The sequence below is a fragment of the Sinohyriopsis cumingii genome, chromosome 19 (genome assembly GCF_028554795.1).
Source record: "Sinohyriopsis cumingii isolate HCF-2022 chromosome 19, ASM2855479v2, whole genome shotgun sequence".
Taxonomy (NCBI): domain Eukaryota; kingdom Metazoa; phylum Mollusca; class Bivalvia; order Unionida; family Unionidae; genus Sinohyriopsis; species Sinohyriopsis cumingii.
The window spans coordinates 47,392,726-47,409,263 of NC_142979.1; the positions used below are offsets into that span (position 1 = coordinate 47,392,726).

General features: G+C 35.2%; 1 protein-coding gene across 2 annotated transcripts in view; it reads left to right on the top strand.

Moving 5' to 3' along the window:
* The window catches only part of LOC149775650 (pre-mRNA-processing-splicing factor 8), an 86,220-nt gene that overhangs the window by 59,197 nt on the left and 10,485 nt on the right, over positions 1 to 16,538 (top strand). For both annotated transcript variants that reach the window (XM_089944062.1, XM_089944063.1), the window contains exons 30-39: positions 1,832 to 2,001; positions 2,329 to 2,458; positions 5,438 to 5,584; positions 7,574 to 7,734; positions 11,140 to 11,331; positions 12,021 to 12,258; positions 12,604 to 12,732; positions 14,389 to 14,502; positions 15,075 to 15,149; positions 15,618 to 15,716. In XM_089944062.1, the coding sequence (XP_089800188.1) occupies positions 1,832 to 2,001; positions 2,329 to 2,458; positions 5,438 to 5,584; positions 7,574 to 7,734; positions 11,140 to 11,331; positions 12,021 to 12,258; positions 12,604 to 12,732; positions 14,389 to 14,502; positions 15,075 to 15,149; positions 15,618 to 15,716 (1,455 nt within the window). The remainder of the gene's footprint in view (positions 1 to 1,831; positions 2,002 to 2,328; positions 2,459 to 5,437; positions 5,585 to 7,573; positions 7,735 to 11,139; positions 11,332 to 12,020; positions 12,259 to 12,603; positions 12,733 to 14,388; positions 14,503 to 15,074; positions 15,150 to 15,617; positions 15,717 to 16,538) is intronic.

A 16,538-nucleotide genomic window follows, 5' to 3' on the forward strand; every position in this document is an offset into this window, starting at 1 on the left:
TCATAGTAACATTGTTTCTTCCATGGAAACCATATGTAAACCTGTTTTCTGCTTCTCTACAATGACTTGACCATGATTGGAATGTTTCTTGGGTCATGCTCTACCGAAATGTTACCAGTTGGCTCTACTTGCCTTGGTGTCGCTTCTTTGGCAACTTAGTGGCAAACCTAATTTTAACTTCTTGAATGGTTGAGCCAATTTCAGTCAAACCTGATGAAAATATTTGTAAGGATATGCTTGTATGCATGGATGAAATTGTATCTTGAGTTGGCTCCCCTAGGAACAGTGTGGCTTTCATAGCAACCAGTTGGAAAACCTATTTTCAGCTTTTCCTAAACTGCAGAGGCAATTTTGATCAAAACATAGTAAGAATGTTTCTTAGGACAAAATTTTCTTCATTGTGGCTCCAAAGCACCTGTGCCATTTCAACAGCAATCGGGGCCCCGAGTGGCCGAGTGGTCTAAAGCGCTGACCGTTCCGGATCACTGCCATCTCACCTCTGTCTGCGTGAGTTCGAGTCCAAGGCTCGGCTAGCATGGGTACGTGGGAAAGCCTGCCAGTAGCTTCTCTTGGGTCGGTGGTTCTTCACTGGGTTTTCCAGGGTTCTTCCTCCACCAGTTATACTGGCCGCCATGTATAGCCTATCTTGTGCTGAAAAATGGCGTTAAACCCTAGAACAACAACAACAAAATCAACAGCAATCAGGTGGAAAACCAATTTTTAACTTTTTCTATAGAACAGCAGAGTCAATTTCAGTCAAACATCAGAAGGAATGTTTGTTGGGTCATTGTGTGGCAAAATTGTGTCCAGACTGGCTCCCGTAGCAAATGTGGCTTCCAGTGCAATCATATGTGAAGTTAAACACATTTTCCTCTTGTTCTCCAGAATGGCTGAGCCAGAGTTGGCAGGAATGTTTCTTACAACATGCACTGTCAAAGTTGTTTTCATTGTAGCTTCTCTAACAGTATTGTGGCATCCTACCAACCAGATTGAAAATGCATTTTTTTTTTTTACTTATCTCTGATGGCTGAGTCAATATTAATCAAACTTGGCTTTCATAGCAACTGAGTGGAAAACCTACAGATGTTTCTTGCATGTATCGCTATAGTTACTAGTACATTAAAAAAACAAGCATTGAACAATGTTTATGTAGAAAACTGCATTATCATATCAGACCAAATGTGATAGACGCCTAGCATAAACACCTTTCACATTTATACAAAAGATGCCAGTTTACCATCTAATCCAGCAAAAATTTATAAAAGTAGAAACAGTTAAACAGCATGTCAGATACCACCAATTTCACTTATAAGTTGAGTCCATTGGCAGGCAACATAGACTTGATCTGCCATTGCATAATGCATAAGCAGATCAGGATCTGGGTTTTTTTTTTTCTTTCTACTGATTTTTTTATAAGCAAGTGTAAATGTTGTATCCAGTTAGCTTTAACTTTTACTTCACTTATATTCCCAACCGCTTTAGTGGTTAGAGCATCTCTTGGTTGTGGGATGTCGTGGGTTCGATCCCTGGCCGAGTCATACCAAAGACTTACAAAAATGGTAGTAACAGCTGCCTTGCTTGTTAGTGTTAGGACTGGTCGGCCTGGTGTCAGGATGTGACTGGGTGGTACATCATGCTACATGTCTGCAGCATGATGCCCCAGTGCTAGACATAACTATAAACTGCCACACTTCAGACATCATAGCAACATGACTTAAAAATTGTTAAAGCTATGTTAAAAATCCAAATCACACACACACACTTATATTCCCAGTGAGTCACTTAATAGTACTTTTTCATGGCATAATATTTACTTTTTACTGTTGCCTAGGTGTTGAAACAGAACCCATTCTGGTGGACCCATCAGCGTCATGATGGCAAGCTGTGGAACCTGAACAATTATAGGACAGACATGATCCAGGCCCTTGGGGGAGTCGAAGGAATCCTGGAACATACACTGTTCAAGGGAACCTACTTTCCAACATGGGAAGGTCTCTTCTGGTAAGACCCTCAGTACATAAATGAACTTCATTAGTTGCATTTATTTTTTTAAATTCATTCAAGTTTTGGTTTACAATTGCTTGTGTGAACTTTGTTTTACAAACTCATTGTGTGTCGTTTGATGCTAGCTTATATGTGCCATAAAAATATTTTTTTTTATAAATACCAGCATGATTTTCTGTCTTGTGTTGATAATGACTCATTACCCTTAACTAGTTGATTACCCTTGTCAAAGAAAAGAAAAAGAAATACTTGAAGCTTTTTTTTGTATCTGTAATAAAATTTTAAGTTCACACACTGTGATAAGGTCTTCATTACCGTTTACAGGGAGAAGGCTAGCGGGTTTGAGGAATCCATGAAGTACAAGAAATTGACCAATGCCCAAAGGTCTGGTCTAAATCAGATTCCAAACCGTCGCTTCACCCTCTGGTGGTCACCAACCATTAACAGAGCCAATGTGAGTAGTGCATTTTTCTGTTAATATTTATGATTTTATGACAAAATCATTAGCAAATATGAAATGCAAGCTTTCATTATTTTATATATTTTCTATTGCAACTTGCCAGTCAGTACTACCAAAATTAGATTGAAACTGTAATTACTGTAACTCTGACATGAATCTAAAAGTATTAGATCTCTTGTCCTGGTAGGGTTCATGTATATTATGTGTAGATGGATAAATACCTTTAAAGTTTGATGCTCTCACTGCATAGCTGAAGTGGGCATATTGTTTTCCAGCTGTATGTCATGCTTGATGGCACAAAAACTAGTAAACTTTGAGCCATGAAATTTGTACACACTTTATTATGGTCATAAGTAGGTGACCTAATTGGAATTTACCCACATTTCATGTAATTTTTCATACATAAAAAAATAATTATTTCAGTGTACGATAAATTTTATGTAAATAAATAATTATCATTTGTTGGTACTGACCGTGTGCAAAAAATAAAGGGATCATACCTGAACAAGTTCTACGGAACACACGCTACTCGACAGCCTAATGGTACAAACATACAAAGTAAGCATATATTTTCTGTCTCATTCTGCTCTCAACTCAAGAATCTAATTACAATAAAAATAAAAGCACTCAAAAAGATTTTTGTTTTTTATTAGTGAATGAGAGAGAGAAAGAAAGGATTATGTCTCAGTGTGCAAGCTTGTCTGCATTTAGAGCATATGTAGCTGTTATGTTGTGAAATGTTGGCAAAATGATTAAGATGGTTTGAAAATGTATTAGTTATGGGTATTATTTATTGGTAAATTGTGCACAACAATATGAGTCCACTTTGGCAAGAAATTAAGTGCAACTTGTATTTTTACAGCAACTATAATCTCATTATCAAATTGCAATACAAAATAAAGAACATGAAATCACGTTTTAGTTAACGTGCATGAGCAGGCACGCACGTTTGTGTGTGTATGTGAGAGAGAGAGATGAAACATTTTCTCTGTGTGTAAGACTGTATTTATTAAGGGTGGTTTTTATTTTTAGCTTTTGCAAAGAGATAAAAAGACTATTTTCAGTTACCTGACGATTGTGGTAATCCTCATGTATTAGGGCCCTACTATATTCCATTATCAATAAACACCGCTAAATCAACAATTCATTCTTGTATTAATTACGATGTATATTGTCACAACAATCACAAGGCTATGCAGTTTTATTTACACGGTAATTAAACATGCTTAGTGCTTTGGTTATCCAGTTGAAACCAGAATGAGGGCAAGAATGGACAGAAGAGGTCAAATCAGCAAGGTTGCCAATAGGAAATTAGGCTCTCTTTAGGGAAATGAATATCTATCAATGTGCTATTGAAGCCATTGTCCATACAGCAGATGTTATAAGGACAAGCGATCATACACATTGCTTGTTATTCTAACTTGCCAATAAAGATAATAGTGGGGTATATCATAGAATAGATTTGCAAAAAAATGTTAATTATATCCAAGTCAAGACAGAACAAGCACTTAAAAGATAGTACACGTGTGTGTGTGTGTGTGTGTGTGTGTGTGTGTATATATATATATATATATGTATATGTATATATATATATATATATATATATATATATATATATATATATATATATGAATCAATTTAATGGCGTCCATGACTTTCAGATTTATGATAGAAAATGACAAGGTTTTTATATTTTATGTTTGTATGGCTATAATGAAACAATAAGACTAGTTGACCAATGGTCTTTGGTCTTCACTTTAGCATGTACTGAGATGTAGTTTTTGTTGGATAAGAAAACATCAAAGGGCCTCTGAACTCATTTTAAAATGGACATGGTGTTTTGTTAAGGTGACTAAATTAAAAAAGGAGAACTAATAACAATGATGTTTAAAGGTATGGTCTGTGAAGTCCTTTGTCCATTTGTTAATAAACACCAGTAGATATTGTAATGACAATAAGAGAGCTTATGCACATGGGCGCCTGCAGGATATTTTGTGGGAGGGGGTGTCAGGCAGTCACGGCCAGGAGAGTTAGTATAGTAAGCAGTCTGAAAACTAATGCTGATACTTACTAAGCGTTTTGAACCGAATCTTCAGCTTCATTTGCGTGATTAAACTTGTTAAAAAAATACAAACTGATATGTACGAAAAAATATGATACATTTAAATAATTATTATTTTGATAACTGGATTGTGCACAAAAAGTTAAAGGGTACAAAAAATACATGAAATAAGGTAATGCCATTACATCAATTTTTGAAATTTTCTTCTTCTAAATGTTTGATTTTTTTTTTTAATTTGACTTTTTTACTTGTTAGCTCGCCTCTACAAAGTAGGAGAGTTATTGTAACAACCACAGCGTTAGGGATTGTGCCAGAATCAGCATGAATAAAATATAAGCCCATGTACAATCTCACTCCATCTGTTAGTCTTCCTAGGACCAAGGCATCAGTTTTGTGGGTTATACATGCTACCTACACTTTGGAGAGGGGTCAGAGTTTCAGAATTTGTAACTGTACATTATTTGTACATTCTAGGTTCAAGTTTAGCATGTAGCTCTTACCATATAGGTATTTTGTACTTTTTGTGTGTACTAAAACCTGTAGTCATGAAACTTGGTATGGATTCGTAATCTGTCTCATCACAAAAGTAACTCATTGTGAGCTACATTTTCATAATGATGGTTTAAGAAAATTCTAAATTATTAAATCGATGCTGTATGTTTGAAGAACTTTTTCAAGTTCAAGAATTACTTGAACATATATCTAGGGAGATTGTAGATTAAAGAAAAAATGTGCAGTTATGAGAAAGCACTTTAGGTACATTGCTTTTGGTGTAGACGTACACTGCATTTGAATAAACGCAGTGTAAAATGAGTACTCTAGTTCAAATAAAGACAATGTTAAATTTGGATGTAAATATTTTTATGTCTTCTCTGTGAGCATTGTTGATGGTTGTTCCCATGGTTTTACAGGTGTATGTAGGTTTCCAGGTGCAGCTGGATCTCACAGGAATCTTCATGCACGGCAAAATTCCTACGCTGAAAATCTCACTTATCCAGATCTTCAGGGCCCACTTGTGGCAGAAAATCCATGAGAGTGTTGTCATGGACCTGTGTCAGGTAAGGAGGAGTTCTTTGGTTATCTGTGTCTCAAAAAAATGAATGTGGTAGTGTATTAACTCAAAATACAAATTACTTGAAAATGGAATTAATCAGTATAAATCTTTGTTATAGTGCAGAGCCATTTTGTTTCTGGGTAATTAGTCCTACTTTCTAATTTTTATTTTTATTTTTAAATTTTTAGCTCAACTGGTCGTATGCCAGAAGAGATTATGGGATGGCCTGTTTTCTGTTGCATGTCTGTCTATTAACACAAGTTTTTGTTATTGTTTCTTCTAAACTACTTGGAGGAGTGTCGTAAAACTTTACACACTTCCATTTCATGGTCTAGTTGGTCCTAAATGAAAATGGTGCCATTCATTCACCCAATATGGACACCACAGTAGCCATTTTGAAAATCTTATCACAATTCCTCATGAATGAATGGTTATATTAACAAGAGGTTTTCTCTAACAGAATTCCTATGATGTCTAGTTGGTCGTAAGTGAAAACAGTGCAGTTCTGACACCCAGTAAAGTTGCTACAGCAGCCAACTTGATAACCTTGTTGTCATTACTCCTGAAAGGAAGGTCATAGCATGTGGTTTTGACAGAAAATATCTTATGATGTTTTGATGGTTATAAATGAAAAAAAATGCTGATTTGACCTATGGCCACCGCAGTGGACATCTTGAAAATCCTATCACTATTCCTCCGGCATGAATGGTTATGGCAACATTTTTTTTTCCAAATGAAAATAATGCTATCTTATATCCAATATGGCCACAATGACAGCCATCTTGAAACTCTTGGTTTCACTACTTCTAAAGGAATCTCATTTTGATGTTCCACATCATGTCTGTGACTTTTTGAGGAAGTGCAGTTTATATAAAAAAATTAGATTTTGTGTTTTCAGTGATTTTACACATTACTGACCATGTTTTTGTTTTATGTTTTTGAAGATACCTGATCTTACCTGGCATTGTATAACAGGATTTTATTGGTGTACAGTTATACCTTATCCATCCATCCATGCTTGCTTGCAAAAAGCAGGCTGTGTGTTTCTTTTATGAACAAATACTTTAAAATGTCTGTTTCCTAGCAAACTAGAATTTTGGCCAGATTGCAAAGAAATTCTTGCTTATGAATTGATGATTTCAGTCTATCCATATATCAGCCTGATATTTACACTCAGAGTTTGTGCAGAGGTCATTTTCTCAGATAATATTGCTCATAGAGTTGCACTAGTTGGTAGTTAGATGTGCCAGGAAGTATTACACCTTTCAGTGAAATCGAGTCATTGTGACCTATATTTCATGGTCCATGATTTTTGCTCAAGTTCACATTCTGTGGAGTCACATAACTTAATATGTAATGGTGTTATGATGAGCACTACAGCCAGCAGTGAAAACTTAGATGATGTAACCTATATTTTTTTCATTTGCAGTGATTTGTGTTTATCTTTGATTCAGCACAATTATTCTTGCAGTTTGCATTTAGTTAATTTTTTCAGACACTTGTAAAATCACATAATTTGTTATTTAAGTGTTTTGTGTAGTTCTACACCTTTCAGTGAAAATTATTTCTCTATGACCTTTAGCTCACAGTCTTAATTGTTAACCTTTGTGTTTATCTCATTTTATCAGGTACTGTTGCTTTTGGAATAAATCAAATTATTTTCATGTGGAGACAGAAAACTTTCATTTTTTTCTATTCGTCAGTTGTTTTAATATTTACTGAGAGAGATGCAATGAACTGTTATTTTAGATATTTATCATAACAGATGCATAGTTAGCATGAGATAAAATTGTCATGACAGTTTCAGTTATGATGACAAATGATTGGTTATTGGGACACAGTTATCATGAGACACTCAGCATGAGAACAGCAAGGGGAATAATGGTACATTGTTCTGAAATAGTAATACAATTTTTATATTGACATTCAGTCCCAGGTAGATAAATCTAATAATCAGCAATTTAGTCACTATAATTCTTATTCTGTGTGCCAGGTATTTGACCAAGAACTGGATGCACTAGAGATTGAGACTGTCCAGAAGGAAACTATCCATCCCAGAAAGTCCTACAAGATGAACAGCTCTTGTGCTGATATCCTGCTCTTCTCTGCCTACAAGTGGAATGTCTCCAAACCATCGCTTCTGGCAGACTCAAAGTAAGACAGTAACATTAATAAATATGTTATTAATATGGGTAGTCTCATAGTAATTAGGGCCCAAACAGCATATTAATATGTTAAGCCTGATAGTGATCAGGGCCGTAACATGATAATTTGACAAGTTTGACAGCGATCAGCACCCAGACATGTTATTAATATGGTAAGCCTGATAGTGATCAGAACCCAGACATGTTATTACTATGATAAGCCTGATAGTGATCAGCACCCAGACATGTTAATACGGTAAGCCTGATAGTGATCAGCACCCAGACATGTTATTACTATGATAAGCCTGATAGTGATCAGGACTCAAATATGTTATTAATACGGTAAGCCTGATAGTGATCAGAGCCCAAACATGTTAATTTGACAAGTTTGACAGTGATCAGCACCCAGACTTGTTATTAATATGTTAAGCCTGATAGTAATCAGGACCCAAACAAGTTATTAATACAGTAAGCCTAACAGTGATCAGCACCCAGACATGTTATTAATATGGTAAGCTTGATAGTGATCAGGACCCAAACATGTTATTAATACAGTAAGCCTGACGGTGATCAGCACCCAGACATGTTATTAATACGGTAAGCCTGACAGTGATCAAGACCCAAACATGTTATTAATATGATAAGCTTGATAGTGATCAGGACCCAAACATGTTATTAATACGGTAAGCCTGATAGTGATCAGGACCCAAACATGTTATTAATATGGTAGTACTGATAGTGATCAGGACCCAAACATGTTATTAATATGGTAGTACTGATAGTTATCAGGGCCCAAACATGTTATTAATATGTTACGCCTGATAGGGATCAGGGCCGAAACGTGTTATTAATATGATAAGCTTGATAGTGATCAGCACCCAGACATTATTTATATGACAAGTCTGATAGTGATCAGGGCCACGATATGTTATTGATATGATAAGCCTGATCGTGATCAGGGCCCAGACATGTTATTAATATATTAAGCCTGATAGTGATCAGCACCCAGACATGTTATTAATATGGTAAGCCTGATAGTGATCAGGGCCACGATATGCTATTGATATGATAAGCCTGATAGTGATCAGGACCCAAACATGTTATTAATATGATAAGCTTGATAGTGATCAGAGCCCAAACATGTTATTGATATGATAAGCCTGATAGTGATCAGCACCCAGATATGTGATGGATATGATAACCCTGATCGTGATCAGGACCATGATATGATAAGCATGATAGCAATCAGGACCACAATATGTTATTGATATGATAAGCCTGATAGTGATCAGGGCCCTGATATGTTTATGATATGATAAGCCTGATAGTGATCGAGTCTTTACTGAATATTGGTATATCTGACATTGTAGCTAACACATGCTACTACTGAATACTGGTATCTCTGACAATGTAGCTAATACATGCCACTACTGAATACTGGTATCTCTGACAATGTAGCTAATACATGCCACTACTGAATATTGGTATATCTGACATTGTAGCTAACACATGCTACTACTGAATACTGGTATCTCTGACAATGTAGCTAATACATGCCACTACTGAATACTGGTATCTCTGACAATGTAGCTATACATGCCACTACTGAATACTGGTATATCTGACAATGTAGCTAACACATGCCACTACTGAATACTGGTATATCTGACAATGTAGCTAACACCTGCCACTACTGAATACTGGTATATCTGACAATGTAGCTAACACATGCCACTACTGAATACTGGTATATCTGACAATGTAGCTAACACCTGCCACTACTGAATACTGGTATCTCTGACAATGTAGCTAATACATGCCACTACTGAATACTGGTATATCTGACAATGTAGCTAACACCTGCCACTACTGAATACTGGTATATCTGACAATGTAGCTAATACATGCCACTACTGAATACTGGTATCTCTGACAATGTAGCTAACACCTGCCACTACTGAATACTGGTATATCTGACAATGTAGCTAACACATGCCACTACTGAATACTGGTAAACCTGACAATGTAGCTAACACATGCTACTACTGAATACTGGTCTGTCTGATATATTAGCTTAAAGATCATTAACGTTGTCTTGATATTTTTTCCTACTGCTACATATATGTACCTGCTGAAAAAAAAGATGCAATGCAACCAGAATACTGCATGGAGATAAATATTGGATGTTTTCGTAGGTCTACAATCATGAAGAAACTGCAATAGATGACAGACTTGAAACAGTGTTTCTTTAAAATTAAGTGTTACTCTTTAAAGTTCAGATCAAGGAAATTTTTATTAACAATATCGCTAAATCATTCTATGTGTAATGAGCTGTTTGAACCAATTCTTATTAGCATCAGCTTATTTAAAGTGATGCCACATTTGATATGGAAATCCTGCATATTTTCAAGAATAGTCAACTGAATAATTTTACGTAGAAGTCCTTAAAAACAGTAGAAAAGTTTAAATATATCAGTTAGTTGTAACAGGTTGTTCCTTTGTCACTGAAATCTGTGTGCATGTTTGTCAAATGTTTACTGAATTCTTCAACATTTGCTGGCAGAAAACTGAACGAAGCCACTTACACATGTAAACATTGTATGTAGCCTAATTGAAACCTTATATATGTAAACATTGTGTGTAGCCTAATTGAAACCTTATACATGTAAACATTGTATGTAGCCTAATTGAAACCTCCCAAGAAGCAAATATCTTCATCCTTCAAATCAGATTCCCTTTCCACACTGAAGACCTATAGAACATAAATTTGACATTCCATTAATATCCTGGATCTTACAGAAACTTGACTTGCTCATTCAATCTGTAAAAATGTTCTGTACTGTTGGATGTTTAGGCATATTGGTATATAAATAAAATACTTTAAAAGATGTCCAAAAGATAAAAGGTATAAAAAAATTATTTTTGGTAATAGATTTGTTGCAGCTATAAACAAACAGTGTCTGATGTTGTTGTAGGGTTTAACACCATTTTTCAGCACAAGATAGGCTATATGTGGCAGCCAGTATAAATGGTGGAGGAAAAACCTGTGAAAACCCCAGGAAAGAACCACCAAGAAGCTACTGGCAAGCTTTCTCACATACCCACATTGGCCGAACCTGAGACTCTAACACATGTTGATAGAGGTGAGATGGCAATGATCTGTAACAGTGAGTGTTTTAGACCACTCGGCCACCCCAAACAGTGTCTGAAGACATATAGAACACTCAATAGGTTAAAAATGTATATGATATTTAATAAAGGAGGTTCATATTTTCCTGTGATTTCCATTGTTTTGTACACAGGCATTCTTTTTCTTGATTATAGATATGAATAAATTCATATATTATATTCATATCAATAAAATACTTGGTATACAAAAATTCAGTCAACATTTATATTGTGTCCTCTCCTGCAGGGATGTGATGGACAATGCCACCACCCAGAAGTACTGGTTAGACATCCAGCTCAGATGGGGAGACTATGACTCCCATGACATTGAACGTTATGCTAGGGCAAAGTTCCTGGACTACACCACAGACAACATGAGTATCTACCCATCACCCACTGGGGCACTGATAGCACTGGACCTTGCCTATAATCTGCACAGGTAATGTGACAAGTACTGATCAAGATAGGGAGATGTTTTATTGGACCTCATCATGCAGGTGACATTTATTTTCAGGTCAGTCTTAACCATGGCACATGAGTATCTAGTTTAAGTAGAGAGGTAACTGCTATTTACTACAGCAAGTTTTACTGCATTTGTTTTTGTCAGAATTTCTGTTGGTCCTACTTATTGTTTCCTCATCTGAAGTTACTTATATTGATGCGAATTGTAGATGCTTATAAAAGCTAATTCTTATCCTTTATTTGTATTTTTAATTAGGTAATACAATAAATTCAGTTTAAGAATCCACTGACTCTTTATGCATATTTGTTTTACATAAATATTGGCTAATCAGAGCTTTGGTTATTAACATAAAAGAAGCTGGTATCTTTTTATTACTAAGGTTTCAGTTATCTTTTGGACTAAAATGAATTAGATGCACATTCAGAAAGAATTGTTTTTTCCCATCTTATATATTGTCATGGTTATATAAATTATCACAACTTTTTCCTCTCAGGTTACAGGTAAATAGTGAAATCAAATGTAAAGCTTGCAAATGATTTTTCCTGTTCATACATTTATGTGTTAGATCTTGTGCAGCAGTGAACATATTTTTAATTCAGTTTTACAGATATTTTTTCAGTTGTTGTTTTATACTTATTTTTATATATTTCCATTTGTTTCAACAGTGCATATGGTAACTGGTTCCCTGGTTGTAAACCACTGATCCAACAAGCGATGGCTAAGATTATGAAGGCCAACCCTGCCCTGTATGTGTTGCGTGAACGAATACGTAAAGGTCTACAGTTGTACTCTTCAGAGCCAACAGAGCCTTACCTGAGCTCCCAGAACTATGGAGAGCTCTTTTCTAACCAGATCATCTGGTTTGTTGATGACACCAATGTGTACAGAGTTACAATCCACAAGGTATGGGAGTGCTTGAAGATAGAAAAGTATGATATAAGCTAAGACAACTGGATGAAATTTTATCATAGGTCATTGCAAATTAAAATTATTGCAACAGACCAATGTTTTCTATATTTTTATATATCTGTATTTACAAGATGTCCTTTAGCTTAAATATATTTCCATCCATTTGTCTCACTCTCCCAACTCCCAGTGTATTTAAAGATATCTTTTACAGCAGTAATTGACACAAATCCTTTAGTACTTTCTTTGTGTACAAGTTCAGAAGATTTAAAGATTTATGCAATTACAATGTAAACATGATCATGAAATTAATGGTAATTTACACCTTTTAAATGTTTCCAGACCTTTGAAGGTAATCTGACAACCAAACCCATAAATGGAGCTATTTTCATCTTCAACCCAAGGACTGGGCAGCTCTTCCTGAAGATCATTCACACTTCAGTTTGGGCAGGACAGAAGCGTTTGGGACAGGTACTTATATGCTTTCATATCATTGATTTGCATTCTGGTCAAAGTAATGTCAAGGAATTGACAGAATTATTTTGTGCTGGTGTACCTTTAACATCACAAGATTTTTTACTCAGGTTAAAAAGTCTTCTGAAATGTTTTTCCTAGCAGGGGAAAGGAAGAGTTTGAATTTTATGATATCCAAGTTTATATCGGAAAGAAAAATAAAATTCAGATTAATGAATTTTTGGAAAATATTTTTTTTAAATTACAGTTTGTTGCAAATGGATAAATGTTAAAGTTAATGCTCTGATAGTTTGTTTGGGACCCTTCGTAGCTGAGTGGTCTAAGGTGCTTGCCTTTATGGATCACTGACATCTCGCCTATGTCAGCATTGATTCAAGTCTTGAGCTCGGCCAACATGGGTATGTGATAAAGCTTGCTAGCTGATTTGTTAAACTTAGGATTATTGAAATGGTGATTTAGTGCAAACCATAAAATTTAATTTGTTTCAGTACCGAATAAAATAACATTTCAGCTGCATGATACCATCAAAAGTAGACACTTCCTGATGTTGTTCTTAAAACCTATCTTGAGAAAACACCCTCATGCCAAGAAAAAGTGACCAATTAAGCAGTCTCTCATAGCATGTATGTGCAGGAGAGCTAATTTTCAAGGTTTAAATTCAACTGGTTTAAGAAGGAAAAATACTTGTAATTACTGTACATCGATTTGGTTCTTTATTCAAAGTTTTTGTTCAAACATTATATGCCTTCATAATTTTTAACAAATTGATTTTATGTAGCACTTGAAATTAATCGTAAACATTTTTTATTTGAACTTCAGATGTAGTTTATTTGGGCTATGGCATCTGAACTGCAAAGATAACAATAACGTAGACTTAGTAAATATATTCACAGTCAAAATACAAAAGCCAAGTCACCCAAAACAAATAATAAATGGATTAACTCAATAAACAAATGGATGTAACAGATGTGGTAAAGTGAACTAATGATCTCTGACCATGGCATGTTTGGCTTTGTGTGCTGATTTTAATAATATTAACATCAGAAAGGAACAAAGAATACAGATCTTGACAATAATTTTAGAATTGACTCTTCCAGAAAAAAGCAAATAAATTCATAAGAGCAAAAGAAAAAACTTCACGTGGGTCATAGAGTATTGTAACTCCACAGTCAGATAATTCCAGACTAATTGTATTATAGTGAAAGCAGGTGGGAAGGGCTCTCACTATGACCTCAGCATTGTGCAGATTGTCACCACAAATGAACAGTACCATGTCTATGATTACTACTCCTTTAAAGACAGAATGGTTCATCTTAATAGGAATTGTAATGATTACATTGGCAGCTTATGACAAGTAAACAAGTCTCATTTAGTCTTCAAACTGAAATTTTACCTAACAAAACTGGTAACCAGTCTTGACTTCCCTCCCACATTTTTGTATGGCATCTCAGTTCAGGAACAGTTGTCACCTGCAGTTGTTACCAGGCATTTGGGGTACAAAAAGATTAAATAACAGTATGTAGTATTTATATTGGGGTTTTACAATATGCGTAGTTGTAGCACAGTTGAAACCCATATTTTTATTTTAAAAAATCATCACTGGTTGCATTTAGTGAGTGGTTTAATTTTAAATAATTTGTTTTCTCCCTGCAGCTGGCTAAATGGAAGACTGCCGAGGAAGTAGCTGCTTTGATTCGATCGTTGCCAGTGGAAGAACAGCCTAAGCAGATCATCGTTACCAGGAAGGGCATGTTGGATCCACTTGAGGTGAGTTCACGATGTTGTGCAGTTTAAGTTTCAAGAAATTTTCAGCTGAAATGGTTTTAGTCAGGGAAGTTGGACCTTTTTACTCAGCCATCAGTTTAATGCTGCTGTTTAATATTTTCATGGTCTTTACCTTGCAGAGGTCAAAGGTCATTTATTAAGAATATCGACACTATTGAATTTTCGAGCACTTTGCTAGAGAGTAATTGTCCAGACCATTCAGATGTTTATTTAATGGCTGTTCCATTAAAACATACATGGGACCCAGGGAATGCACTTTTAAAGTGGCATACTCACCCATAGATGCAACTTAGAATTTTCTTATTCCTGGGAAATCAAAGTACCCTGGCATATATTTTTTTTAAACTGTCGTCCCTGGGTAACATGTATGTTTAAATGGAACAGCCATAATATAATATTGCTCATAATTTCAGTTTCACTGGAGAAATCAGATGTCCAGATATGATAAGCATCTTTTGAAATAAGACAACTCTTCTTAAAGCACATCAACCAGAAATAGAATAGGTGCTTTTACAGAAGTAATGACAAAAACATTTTCTTTGTATTTATATCAGGTACACTTGCTGGATTTCCCAAATATTGTGATCAAGGGGAGTGAACTCCAGCTGCCTTTCCAGGCCTGTCTTAAGGTAAGGTGCTGAATCAAATATCTGAAGAAAAAAATATTTGAAATTCATGATCTGCTGAAATATTAAAGAACTGCTAAAACAGTGTTAAATGGATCTCTATAAGTTAAACATAATTTTTTACTCTGGAAAGATTCATCTTATAACAATAAGTTTACAAACAGTATTGCCTTAAAATTTTGCATCAACTTTTTACAGAAGTAGCAGTTACCATGATGCCAATCAAACCATATTCATTGAACAATATTTAATTAAATTTTGACGTTTATTTCATCCCAGAATACAAGTGATATGAACATCAAAACTTGTAACACCATCCATAATATCAATTGTTGAAGGACTTGTCTGATTTGGTACAAGTTACCTTTAATATCAAGTAAACTGATATATTACTTTACAGAATACCAAACCTGGAGCAAAATGCCTGTCTTGTACTGACATTAACTACTGTTTAATATATTAATAATTCAGGTTGAGAAGTTTGGAGATTTGATCCTTAAGGCTACAGAGCCTCAAATGGTCCTGTTTAACCTGTACGATGACTGGCTGAAGACTATCTCCTCCTACACAGTAAGTAGTGCTTTATTGTACACCATCCCCCATATTTCACCGACATGTCCTGAATTATTAGCCCAGAATTAAGGAATTTGATTCGTCTGACTTTATTTCATCCAGTTAGATTGTTGGATGCTAAACCGATGTTTAATTAATGGCTTGTGTTTATGATGGTGAAATCCATGATAGGAGTGTACATTCTAGCTATCACAGGTAGCGTTACGGTTGTAGTTTGCATTCGGGATGTAAAACATATCAGTCTTGACAGACAAAAAAGAATGTCTTGATTTGATGTGCCACAAAAGGTTGGAAATCAGAAGCAACAAGATGGCAAGTTGCACTAAAGCTCTGTTCATTGTTATCTGCTAAAATGCTAGTAAAGTTAGACATGTTAACAAATGACCAACAACAGATTGATATTTAAGTTCGAATTTTGTTCACTCAGTCCCAGTTAATGGTACCTCCAGAAAGTGTACCTGTATCAGATGTAGATTTTTATCCCAGTATTTGTCTGATTCACAATTCTTGCCCAACTGTTGTTAGTTTATCTGTTGTATGTAGAGGGCAAGAGACAGTTTACTTTTATAAATGTTCAGATGTTTTGACTTTAGAACAGTTATACAAGATTTGTGTATTGATCTCAAAGAAATGTTGTTGTGCATTATCTATAGAATATTGAGTTCTCTGCAGCTGAAAAGCCTTATGTCTTAATCATACATGAGAACTTTAGAAATTTTAACCATTAATTTCTACCTTAATAAGACTTGTGATGTATTTTAATTTTTCAAACCAAGGATAGTTTGGAATCTCAGATCCAGGTCTTGCATTAGTTTCAAC